The sequence below is a fragment of the Corvus cornix genome, chromosome 9, assembly GCF_000738735.6.
Source record: "Corvus cornix cornix isolate S_Up_H32 chromosome 9, ASM73873v5, whole genome shotgun sequence".
In the NCBI taxonomy this organism is placed as follows: domain Eukaryota; kingdom Metazoa; phylum Chordata; class Aves; order Passeriformes; family Corvidae; genus Corvus; species Corvus cornix.
In genome coordinates this window covers 1,997,959-2,009,496 of record NC_046339.1, presented here as the reverse complement: position 1 = coordinate 2,009,496, position 11,538 = coordinate 1,997,959, and the positions used below count along the sequence as shown (strand labels likewise).

Genomic DNA, 11,538 nt, shown 5'->3' with positions numbered 1-11,538 from the left:
AGCTGGCGTCCCGGAGGTGCCAGCCGGCTCCATCCACGGGTTTCCCCGAGCCCAGCTCCGCTGCTCCTCCTCCCCCGCGCCCCGGCGCCGCAAGCCCGAGCGCAGCGGCTGCGGCAGCGGGCGGGGCGGAGGGACCGGCCCGGGGCCGCGGCCACAGGAGCGAGCGGGCGGGAGGTGAGGAGCGAGGGAGGAGGGAAGGAGGGAGGGAGGGAGGGAGAAAGGTGGGGATTTAAGCGCGGGCAGCGCCGGGCTGGGGAGCTGCGGTGCGGGGAGCGGAGGTGAGGGAGGCGCGGGGCCGCGGTGCGCTGCATCCCGGTGCTCTGCATCCCGGTGCGCTGCATCCCGGTGTTCCCGCAGCCCGGTGCGCCCGTGCCGCCGAGCCCCGACATTCCCGCAGCCCGGTGCTCCCGGTGCCGGCGCTCATTCCCCGCTCAGCTCGGCTCGCCCAAGGGCATCGCGGCGGAGGCGCGTCCCGGAGCATCCCCAGGCAGGGGCCGCTGACCTTGGCGAGTGCGGCCGCTGCCACGGCGGGTCCCCGGCGGCTCGGTAAGGAGCGGGGGAAGGCCGGGAGCGGGGCTGGCAGCCGCAGAACCTCCGGGGGTTGCTGTGCTGTGCCTTCCTCAAGGGAGCTGGTGGCGTTCCAGCCGGACCTGCAGCCTCCGGCGAGGGCTCTCTGGGTTTAAGGTGCCCGTGCCCGTGGAAGGGGTGGAATGAGATGAGCTTTAAGGTCCCTTCCAAGCCAGACCATTCCGTGATCCTGTGACTTGTTGCTGCAGCTCTGCAGTCGGGGATTTCCAGGTGTCAGGAAGATGGTTTACCTTAGGGATTCCCTAAAAACGCATCAAACACCCAGGAGTGAAAAGGTTGCAGTAGGTGGGGGGTAACGGAGGAGGGAAGGTGACTGTGCTGCTCACACCACTGTGCTGGGAATTCTCATTGCTGGCGGATTTTTGCTCTTTGGTTTTCTTAGAGTTGCTGGTGGCTGCCTTCAGTGGGAAGCAGGTGCAAGACCTGCCTTCCCTGTTGGATAAAGCTTGGATAATATGGAGGAGAATCCCTGCAATAAACACTTAGGCTCTGCTTACTCAGCACCAGGGACTTTGAGGACTGTGGATTTTAATGCTTTAGGAATTGGGATGCTTGGTTATCTTTCTCTCACGAATATCACGAGTATGGTGCAAATAACTGTGTCTTGAGAGCAATCCCATGAGTCCTTGGAGGGATTTCTGGATGTTGCAGGTTCAGTGGAGAAAAGCAGGGAAGCTGTGCACAGAGCATGGATGTTATTCCAGCTGGAATGGGAGATGCTGAAACGCTGCCTGGGGAGCAGCTTGGGCCCATGGCAATGCCTGTCCCACCCCTCTGTGCCCCAAAAGCATCCAGGACAGGAGATGCAGTGCACAGCACCAGGACACAGCGCTCCAGCTGGCTGGGGAGCAGCTCCACTCTGGGTCCTGCCAAGCCAGATTTTATGGAGCTTTTAATTTGTTTTATGGATATCAACAGCTTTGTGTGTCCAAACCTGTTTGCTCACAGGGAGGAAATGGCCTGCAAAGGAAGCTGTTCCTCACTGCATAGATGGGGTTAAATCTGTGAAAAAAAGTGCATTTCCCTTTTTGTTTCTTATCTGTTGCAAGAATCTCACTCCATTTTTGCTTTTCCCCTTTGGGGCAGTGACTGGAGTGGTGCAACACTGCTTCCTTCCAGGAGATCTCGGGGGAGATGCACTTGCACAAGGGTTTGGTCCCTGTGTTTCCCTAATACCTGTCATAGCTGTGACAATATTCACCTTCTCATGTTGCACACAACCCAAGGTGTTACCTTCAGCTGCCTCAGAAATGACTCAGAGCAAAGTAAAGCAGTCTGAATAAATCAGGGCTACAACTGAAAGTAAATCTCTTTTTTTAGAGCCCAGACATCTCAGTTATTTTGTTTATAGTTTGATGTGTTTACACAACCTCCTGAACTGGAAAGCCTTCGAAGGATGTAGATCATGTCCCAAATCTCACAAGGAACTGAGGTTGGCCACCAGGAGCGAAGGCAAAACCCGTCTGAGATACTCCTGGAACAGTTCTTGGGGAACTCTCAGTTTTTAGGTGTTTGCAATTTAAACCTGGTGCTGGTCTCTAGTCCCAAATCTGGGGTTTTGGTTGGGAATGGTTCTGTTCAAAACCATGTTCCTTACACTGAAAATACAGGGAAAGCTTTCCCTGGGATCCAATTTGCCATTTTCCCCATCTTCCTTGGCAGAGCTGCTCACCTGTTCTGCTCCAAGGTGCAAATCCTGTCCCAGGGGAAGGACCCAGAGCCCAAACCATGCCCAGCCCAGGGAAAGCTGGAAAGGAAGGGATCTGTACATAGACTGCAAGGAGCAGCTGGTTATGTAAGGAAACGACCGAGGAAACTTCAGGGGAGGGAGGAACAGGAAAATTGTTGAAAAATTAATTTGGCCTTGGAAGAAAATGGGACAGAGCTGCTCCAGGAATGCTGTTGTTACAGAGAAGCTGCATCTTCTCCTTTCTCTGTGCCTGAGTAAGGATGAGACTGGGCACTGATAAGTCAGCAAGGCTGCAAAGTTAGGGACAGTTGAGTTATTTAGAGCTGTGGCTTTGCTGGGAGCAGCCTCCAGCTGTCAGGGGCAGGAGAGGCATTAAATCAGTCTGAACTTCAACTGCTTTCAACTGCTGTGCTGGTATTGAATGGTCAGAAGCCTCTCTCCAAATGAGATCCCTGTGGGTGCTGCAGATCAGGCTCTGCTTTCCTGAGGGTCAAAAACTTGTGGATGTCATTTAAAAGGACTTTCCACATCGTTTTAGGCCATCATAAACTCCATCTGTGTACTTAACCCAACTGAAGGAGCAAATTCAGCAATCCTCAGGCTGTCCTTCTATCCAGCTGGGGAGGCACACTGTGACAGGAATCCATGGGCTCCAGAATCCACGTGCTCCAGGCAGAGATGCAGCTGAATCACAGCACCAAACCCCAGTTTGGGAGCCCAGAACTGCTGCAGGAGGAGCACACACATGGATCTGAGCTCAGGTGGAGATGAGGAAGTTGGGTTGGACTTTGTGCAGGTGTGGCCCTGCCACTCGAGGAGGGGTTCGAAGTTACCAGAGGCTACAGGAAGTCTTCCTGGACAGGGAGAGGTCCTGGGCCATGTGTGCATTACGGAACATTTGAAAGAACCAAAATAGCCCCTGTGTGCTCCCAGTGGGGCCAGCAGGAAGGAAGGCGGTGTTAAAGATTAGGAAGATGCTGGAGTTCATTCTCCTGTGTGAGGTAAAGCAGGAACAGGGCTGAAAATACCATTGCTCTTTCTGCCTTACCCCTTCCACTCCTGGAAGATTTTTTTTCCAGCAAACCCCACTGGCGCAGTGGAACCACGTTCACCCACACGCGGAATGGCTGAGTCACACACAGCAGTAAAACTTCCCCAGCTCAGGCCTTCATCCTGCTGCTGCACGGGGCATATGGATGGGATTGACATTTCCTGGAGCTCTGTAATGGATGGCCAAGGGTGCTGAGGCACTGATTCAGGGAGCTGAGGGAGGGAAACCAGGATTACCTCACTCTGCTGTGCACTGCAGAATTCCAGGGATGGTTATTTATGAAAATCTGCAAGTCAAGATGGTTTTTGAGGTTCATCCTTGAGTGCAGTGGGAGCTGTGCTGGGATTATTGCTGCTCTTCTCATTCCCATTCTGTCTGGAATCTCCTCCCTGGGAGAACAAGCTGGAGGGTTCATTTAAAGATCCATGTGGGAGTGCTACAGGAACCTGCTTGCCAGGAGGGGAAGGCAGCTCTCCAGGCTGAGCTGCTGCTCCATGGCCACGCTCCGTGCGGGATCAGAGCCACAGGGATGCACCAGAGGAACAGGCTGAGGTGGAGTTCCCAGGAAATGCCAGGATTTGGATTCCCTGCACCAACTGCTGCCTCATCTCAATTTCTGCCCAACTGCTGATCCACTGCATTTCATTCCTTGTGCACAGTGCTTGGTGCTCACTGAATAAAACATGAAAGGAAATGCCTGATGAGCTGGGAATGGGAACGGGAATCCCTTCCTGGTTCTGTTTGCACTTGGCCTGCGTGAAACCACTGGGATCATCCCAGAATTATGCCAGCATTAGGAGGGACAAGATTGGTGCCCTGGATAAGTCAGGATATTCAGCAGAACAAACCCATTTAACACAGTGAAGTTACAAATAAGAACAGCTCCACATAAATAACCTGCAGACAGGGTTTCTATTTCAATCCCAAGGGAGTGATTACCCATTTAGCTTTTAACATCCCAAATTATTTACAGATCAGACAACTTTAAATGAATTCTGGCACTTTGCCTGGTTGCACCTGCCCACATGTGGCTGCTCAGGGGTGGTGGGACTGAGACCCCCTCAGGGGCTCGTGGGAGGAACTTATTTAAGCTCCAGCGCAAGAGGATTCCCTCAGGATGCTGCAAACCCCACCCACTCTTGCTGCGGGGCTATCCCAGCCATTATTCAGCAAAGGGCCAATTTTTAGCCAATTAAATATTTGCATTTTGGGGATGGATTGTTTGTTTGCTGCTTTTATTTCTTACCCCGTCCTTCCTTTACATTTAAAGCACCTGTTGAATGATCATGAGGCCATTTCCAGCTCCAGGCTTTGTTTTTCCCCTCCAGACAAACTTTTCCCAAATATATGTTGGAAATCCTTTTTCCCCGTATGTGTAACTCGAGCAACCCTTCCTGCTGAGGGCATAAGGTGTTTTTCAAGCATTCTTTGGAAACCAGTCTCTCCCAGTTCCCCTGCAAGAATGTTTCTTCCCACAGGAATTTCCCAGCAGGAGCTGTCCGGCCACGGGTCAGAGTTGCAGACTGATAATGGGAACAAAATTCTCCAAATCCCAGCTGCTCAGAGCAGGAATTACAGAGTAAAGGACCTAACACTGGCATCTTCCAGCTCCCAGCTAGCTCTGACCCCAGAAAATAAGGTCATTATTAAAGAAATTTGGGAGATTAGGCATGCTCTGAAATGAAACCTTGATATTTGGATGCTGCTTTATCTTTTGAGCTGCCCTAATCAGAGACATGTGTCAACAAGCAAGAAAATCAGGCAGCCACTTAAAACAGTAAAAGCTGCTTTACAGGTTTCTCTTCTTGCATTTTTTTTCCCCTTGGAAGTGGAATTGCTGAAAATAATCTGAATATTGCTTAATAGGAGCTGAATTCTCTTCATTTCCCTCATAGCTGGCTGTAACAGTCCCGTGGCCTCTGAACAGGAGGGCATTTTCCCCACACCGCTGAATATTTAAATTTAAAAATTTGTAGACAAATGAATGTTGAGTTAAAATTGCATAAGAACAAATTATCTCCTGCTCTAGAGTAGTGGGAACTGAGGAGTGAGTAACTCAGGGCCCTTTCAACTCGGAGTGCCAGCAGCGATCGAATAAAACACAGTAATGGAAGTGAAGCCTCTCTAGGACCAATCCTGCTTAAAACACAGATTTTTAGCCTCCAAAGTTTGTGTAGTGATCTGCTATTCCCTTTGATTGCTGCTACAGTTCATTGGGGTGGTAAAGCTGCCACAGACCTCTGGAGCTGTGAGGTTTGGGGCTATTCCTTACTCCTCACACCGGGCCCAAATGCAAATTGTCCCTTCCCCAAGGGCTCTGTGTCACAGTGACCCGGGGGAGCCTTGTCTCTCACTGCCTCAGCAGCTGCTATAAAATGGCTTTTCTGCCCTTCCCCTCCTGTGTTTTCCTTTATAAATTATGCAGCTGGAGTTGCGTTATCCCTCCCAGCTCCCTGCTAACGGAGGCAGTCTCTGGCTGGATGAAAAGCAGGGGAAGTGTGTCAGTGGTGAGGGCACAGACTGTAATTTGCTGTTTGCCTTTTACTTATCCCAGCCTCCATCATTCATTAGGAGACCACAGAGCATCAAGGCAGCTCGTGTTCCTCCTGGTGTTCCAGAGTGTCTGAGTGCCTGGGGATGGAATTACTGCCTTGCACTGGGAGCTGGGAGAATGAAAGCAACCCAGGCTGTCCTGGAGCTGCATGGAAATGCAATCCCCAGGCTGGGAAAAGGGCTTTGGTTAAACCCAAAGGGCTGCTCATCATTTTAACTACCTCATCCTTTATTCATGTGTCCCTCCAAGTGCTGGTGGTGGGGCTCCAGGCTGGAATATCAGTACAATAAACCTTGGGAATGTTTTTCCTGCCTTTGGCTGCTCTTTACACCAGCTGTGGATGGAGATGCACAAGAGTCTGTGTACCTCTGCTCACTCAGAGCCTTAAACACCCCCAGCAGTGCTCCAGCCTTGCCCCTTTTCCATGCAGGGGTCAGGATTAGCAGGGATTAACCCACGGAAGGGATGAGTTTAACCAGCACAGCCCTAACCCCAGTGTAAATCCCATAACCCTGGAGAGTGTGAGAGGGCCCTTTTCCTTTTCCTTTTCCTTTTCCTTTTCCTTTTCCTTTTCCTTTTCCTTTTCCTTTTCCTTTTCCTTTTCCTTTTCCTTTTCCTTTTCCTTTCCTTTTCCTTTTCCTTTTCCTCCTCCTCCTCCTCCTCCTCCTCCTCCTCCTCCTCCTCCTCCTCCTCCTCCTCCTCCTTCTCCTTCCCACTGTACAGGAAAGGGCTTCACCTCCTCAGTGGGAAATGCTGCTCTTTTTGCAGAAAGTCTAAACAGAGTCACTTTTGGCTCTCAGGGAGGCCCAGTTTGCCAGCTGGGCCACTTCTGTTGAAGGCTTTGCAGTATTTACAAGGCTTTAAAGCCTCTCTCTGGAGTTCTGCCTTAAAATAAATGATCTGAAAGGGTTCAGCTTCCATTCATGCCAGGCCAGAGAGCAGCAGTGCCTTTCTCCCCAGCCTGAACCCCTGCAAGGAAAGTTGGTCACAGAGACAGCCACTGCTGGATTTAAAATGTTCATCTGTCCCCCAGAGAACTGTAGGAACTTTCTTGGTCTAGGAAATATGGGGAGATAGAAGTGAAGGAAATGCTTAGGGAGAATTAGGGGGAAAACTTGCCTTCCCTTTTGTAAATCCCCACGTCCCTCCAGAACAGAGCAGGAAACCACTGAATATTGTCACCTTTCTGACCAATATCAGTGGGCCATCATTATGTTAATCCCAGGCTGTAAATTTCCCAGTGCTACTTTAGGATTTGTTGCTTTGAGGGACAGCAAAGTTCTGTTGGCCCAAACTCACTATGAACACCAGACTGGAGGGATGGGATATGTCCAAGCCTCTTTGTTCCTGGCATTTTAGGCTGCACAAGTGTAGAACAAAATGGGACATTGGAAGGTTTTCCAGCAGGGAAATCTGTTGTATTCCCTGTGGACTGATCTGCTTGAATGCCCTTAAACCCCAAAATAAAGGAATCCTTCTGTAAAGCCTTGTACAGTTTCTTATTGTTCAGTTTTCTCTAAATAGATGTTTTTAGCCTGCATTTAAAGATTGTTTAAAACGCCAAAAAGCAATTTTACCAATGAACAGTGGAAGCAAACCCTATTTCCTCGTTAATTCTTGCTCAGCCGTTCTCCTTTCCAAGTGGAGCCGGGAACAATGAATGCATAAAGGTATTATCCAAGAGGAACATCTTCCCTAGACTTGTAGTTTCCATTAAATGCTCTTTTAATCTGTAACGTTTTTCATTTCTTTGGAATGAGCTGAAAAAAATCCTTCTGCAATCAGAGATTACTTTTTTCTCCCTCTCTCTTTCCTAACTTGTCTTTCCTTTATTCCCAGCAACTGCAGAACAATGAAAATGGTTATCAAAAGTAAGCAGAGGAGTTGTTACAGAGCAGTTGTTTAATCTCATCTTTATTCCAGGGCATACGTGGAATTTATGGAACATTTATGGAAGCTGGCCCAAAGTCTTTCCTTTTAAATGCCTGTTTCTCTGATTTCTACAGGGAATGAATAGGAAAACACACTCACAATGTGGCAGTTGATAGAATCACAGGAAGGTTTGGGTTGGAAGGGAGTTTAATTATCCAGTTCCACCCCTGCCATGGGCTGGGACATCTTCCACTATCCCAGGTTGCTCCAAGCGGGCCTTGGACACTTCCAGGGATGGAGCAGCCACAGCTTTTCTGGGAACTGGGAATGCCCAGCTCATGCAGCTCCAATAACCAAGCAGCAGCTGCAGAACTCAACACTTTCCTTTGCTCCAGGGAGCTGGTTGGCACTGATGCCTTGGAAAATGAGTTTGTATAGTGGTTCCATGGGATATCCCAGCTGTAATCCCGACTTCCCTGTCATTCCAGGTCTCCTCCAACCCCCCTGGAGCTGAAGATGGACGTGAAGAGGGTGAAGGACTACCTCTACTGGCTGTACTACCAGTACCAGCTGGTGACGTGCAGCTACGTGCTGGAGCCCTGGGAGCAGTCCATGTTCCACACCATCACCGTCACCGTGGTGGCCATGGTGGTGTACACAGCCTACGTCTTCGTGCCCATCCACGTCCGCCTGGCCTTGGAATTCTTCTCCCAAATTTTTGGGGCCCAGCCCGAGAGCACCGTGGTGAACTGAGCCGGCCGCAGCAGGGCCCAGCAGCTCTTGCAGCTTTGTGAAATTGTGTTCATGCTGAAGTTTGGCACTTAGGAAAACCCTGCTTGCTTCACCACCGGGGCTGGAGAGCAGAGCGGGGCGCTGAGCACAGCCCCTCTTCCATAAACACTCTGGGAATGGGACACACCGCCTGGAATGGCACAGGATGCAAGCAGCTCCCGCTTCCAGCAGCCTCATTGAACCACTCTGGCAGAGACTGTTCTGGGGGCTCATCACACACCAAGTTCTATCGACACGGTCCAGTGGCCATGTTAGGGGATATTAAAAAATGAGGATATCCAGCAGGATTTGAGTGTTCATATCTGGCTGGTTACTGACTTCCAGGCTTTAATGCATGGGAGAGGAAACTGGAACAGAAAGCAACAGGAGGATGAACTTCAGTCCAGCTTTTTTCATGCCTAAGTTTCTGCATCTGAGTTCAGATGGTCTAAAATATTTTCTTTTTGAAAAAAATGCTCCACCTCATCTTGCAGTTCAGTGAAGATGACAGGAAGAAGCAGCCCTGCTCTGTCTCAGTGCCCTCCTGCCTGCTCTGCTGAAAATCAAGTTCTTTTCTTGCTGCTCCCACTCACCACGGCAGCAAAGTCAGCACCGGGGGAAGAAGATCCAGAGTGGAAATAATATTTTAATACCTGGAGGGAAGGCTGAGTGCTTCAAGAGATCTCCTTTACAAAGAAGAAATTAGATTTATTACCATTGCCTGTGGGGAGGTTTTGGAACAATGGGAGGTTTGTTTGGTTTTCACTTTACACCTAAATCAAACGTGGATGCCAAATCATAAATTACAGCTGCACACTGCACGTCTTTACCAGCTGATGCTCCTGTTAGTAGAAGTGAGAGGTGCAAAATGTAAATAGCTTTCAAATGATGTTTGCACAGTTCTAGATTTTCCCAAAAAAAAAAACCTCTTAACTTCTTTCTCAAGCTGCAGTGGGCTCCTGCATGCTTCAAAGCACAAGTTTGTTTGGAAACGAAGACATGTGATGAAGGTTGCACAGATCTGAACATGTGTATGCAGTTTTTTCAGCAAAAAAATAAAGTTTTATTCTTCAGAAATGACCTCTGGCTCCATGACTCAGCTCTCTTGTGCTTTCCAGTCATTCATAAATATTCTGGATGTGTGTGGGCCACGCTGGCACTGTGGCAGATGGATTATATTGTGGTGAATGTTTCAGGGTGAGGTTTAAGCATCCTTTAAATGGACCCAGGGGTGAACAGAGCCGTTCATCCTCACTGGTGCTCCAGCCCAAGACCTCTCCCATTTCTGGAGGGAGAAAAAAGCCTCTGATCTGCTTCAAATTAAGGCATTAACAAATAAATACCTGAGTGTGCTGGGGGCTCAGCTGAGAGGTTTAGGCTCCAACAGGAGCTGTCCTGACAGTTTATCAGAGTGGGGAACCTGCAAATATGAGGTGCCAAGCTGTAATCACACTTCGAGTCACAAACAGGGCATCTCAGGAGATGAAAAATGGCTAAACCTGTGACAAATCCTCTGAAAAGGGTCCGTAAAATAGACCAAAAGGTACAATCCCAACGCTGGAGGTGAAAAACTATTTACTCGGCCAGCTGGTATAAATTCTATCTCCAAAGATTCTGCTCATCTAGACAGTATGATGGTGTGAATGCCAGGGCACTTCCTCATCAGTCCTGTTTCCATTATTTTAAAATTCCTTAAAAAGTTGGTTTCTTCCCCATGACATCAAACACAACTTTTGGAGTTCAAGGAGAAGCAGGCTTTTACAGGAATGCAAAGGTTGGAGCTCCTATCTCCAGGAGCACACACCCGATGGAATATTGCTCTTTAAACATTTCATTTGGCAAACAGAGCACGGGGAGGGCTTTGTTCAGGATTTCCATTGCCCTCCCATGGTGGGATCCATGCAAAGCACTTCTCTTCCTTATTGCGCCTGTTCACTGTGTTAGACTTTGGGAGGTGCAGGAAGGGGCAGAAACAGCAGCAGGTGCTTTTTGGGGGGGTCCCTGCAGCCTTAATTGGGTGGAAACTAATTTTTTGTGTGAATTCTTCAGCTTCTTGACTAAATTTTAAAGGTTTTAGGCAAGAGGTATTTACTAGGAAGGAAAGAAACAGCTGCAAACAATCTCTGCTAAAAACCTTTTGAGATTTCCCCAGCCCTTTTCACTTCTCCTTGCTACCAGAAAAACTGGAATAACTCTCCCTACTTGATATTCCAAATCAGTGGGTTCCAGCAGGAGACTTCAGAGGATTTTTGGCACTCAGCAGGGAACAGAAGCATTTTTTTCCCCAACTAAAAGAGAGAGGAGGTGAGATAACACTTTCGACAGCTTGAGACCACAGCACAGCTTAGGAAACTTCCAGCTCTGAATTCCTTTTCCCTGGGGACAAAACCATTCCTGGACAAAGGGAAGAGGTTTCCATGGGGTCACAGCTGCACACTAAGGTGCGAGGGTGGAATTTTGGAGCTCCCAGTAACACCAGTATGCCCAGCACGTGGGTGACAGCTCTGTTGTGAAGGATATGATGTCAGGCTCTTTATAAAACACTCTTTTCTCCTGCTTCATTATTGCTCCATGTTAATTGTAGTTAATTGCTCCACTGTGCTAATTGTGGCGCAGGCTGAGCACAGCAGCTGGAAGTTTTCATACCAAAAAGAAGCCAAATGAACAGAGCAAACAGAACCAATAATCCAGCAGTGAAAACTGGAACAAAAGCAGAACAGGAGATGATCCAATTCCAGCTGCATTGACCCTGAAAGTACAAATGCCCCATTAATTTAAGGGATGGGAAATGTTGGGGCTCAGCTGGCCAGCACCATACACCTCTTGTTTAAAACTCATTTTCTTAATTTCATCTAATCAGAGCTCGCATTTATCCTGCCATAAAGGTTTCCTGGCCAATTTCATGGATCACCTCCCAAATCCATTACTGAGGGCCACAACACATCCACATGCCCAGACCATGAACCTCCAGAACTTTCCTCCCGAGGCCCCTGCGGCAGCTTTTACCCAAAA

General features: G+C 49.1%; 1 protein-coding gene across 2 annotated transcripts; it reads left to right on the top strand.

The window, feature by feature from the left end:
* Nucleotides 1-20: 20 nt before the first annotated feature.
* SPTSSB (serine palmitoyltransferase small subunit B) lies at nt 21-9,606 on the top strand. 2 transcript variants are annotated; one of them, XM_039557200.1, is made up of 2 exons: nt 21-174; nt 8,244-9,606. In XM_039557200.1, the coding sequence occupies exon 2, from the start codon at nt 8,272-8,274 to the stop codon at nt 8,506-8,508; it is 237 nt and encodes a 78-aa protein (XP_039413134.1). In that variant the 5' UTR covers nt 21-174; nt 8,244-8,271; the 3' UTR covers nt 8,509-9,606. The 2 variants fall into 2 exon arrangements, with proteins under 2 accessions (XP_039413134.1, XP_039413135.1); XM_039557201.1 differs by lacking the exon at nt 21-174 and adding an exon at nt 247-546.
* The last annotated feature ends 1,932 nt before the right edge of the window (nt 9,607-11,538 follow it).

Coding starts and splice junctions, on each gene's coding strand:
- SPTSSB (XM_039557200.1), top strand. CDS start 8,272: ATGGACGTGAAGAGGGTGAAGGACTACCTCTACTGGCTGTACTACCAG.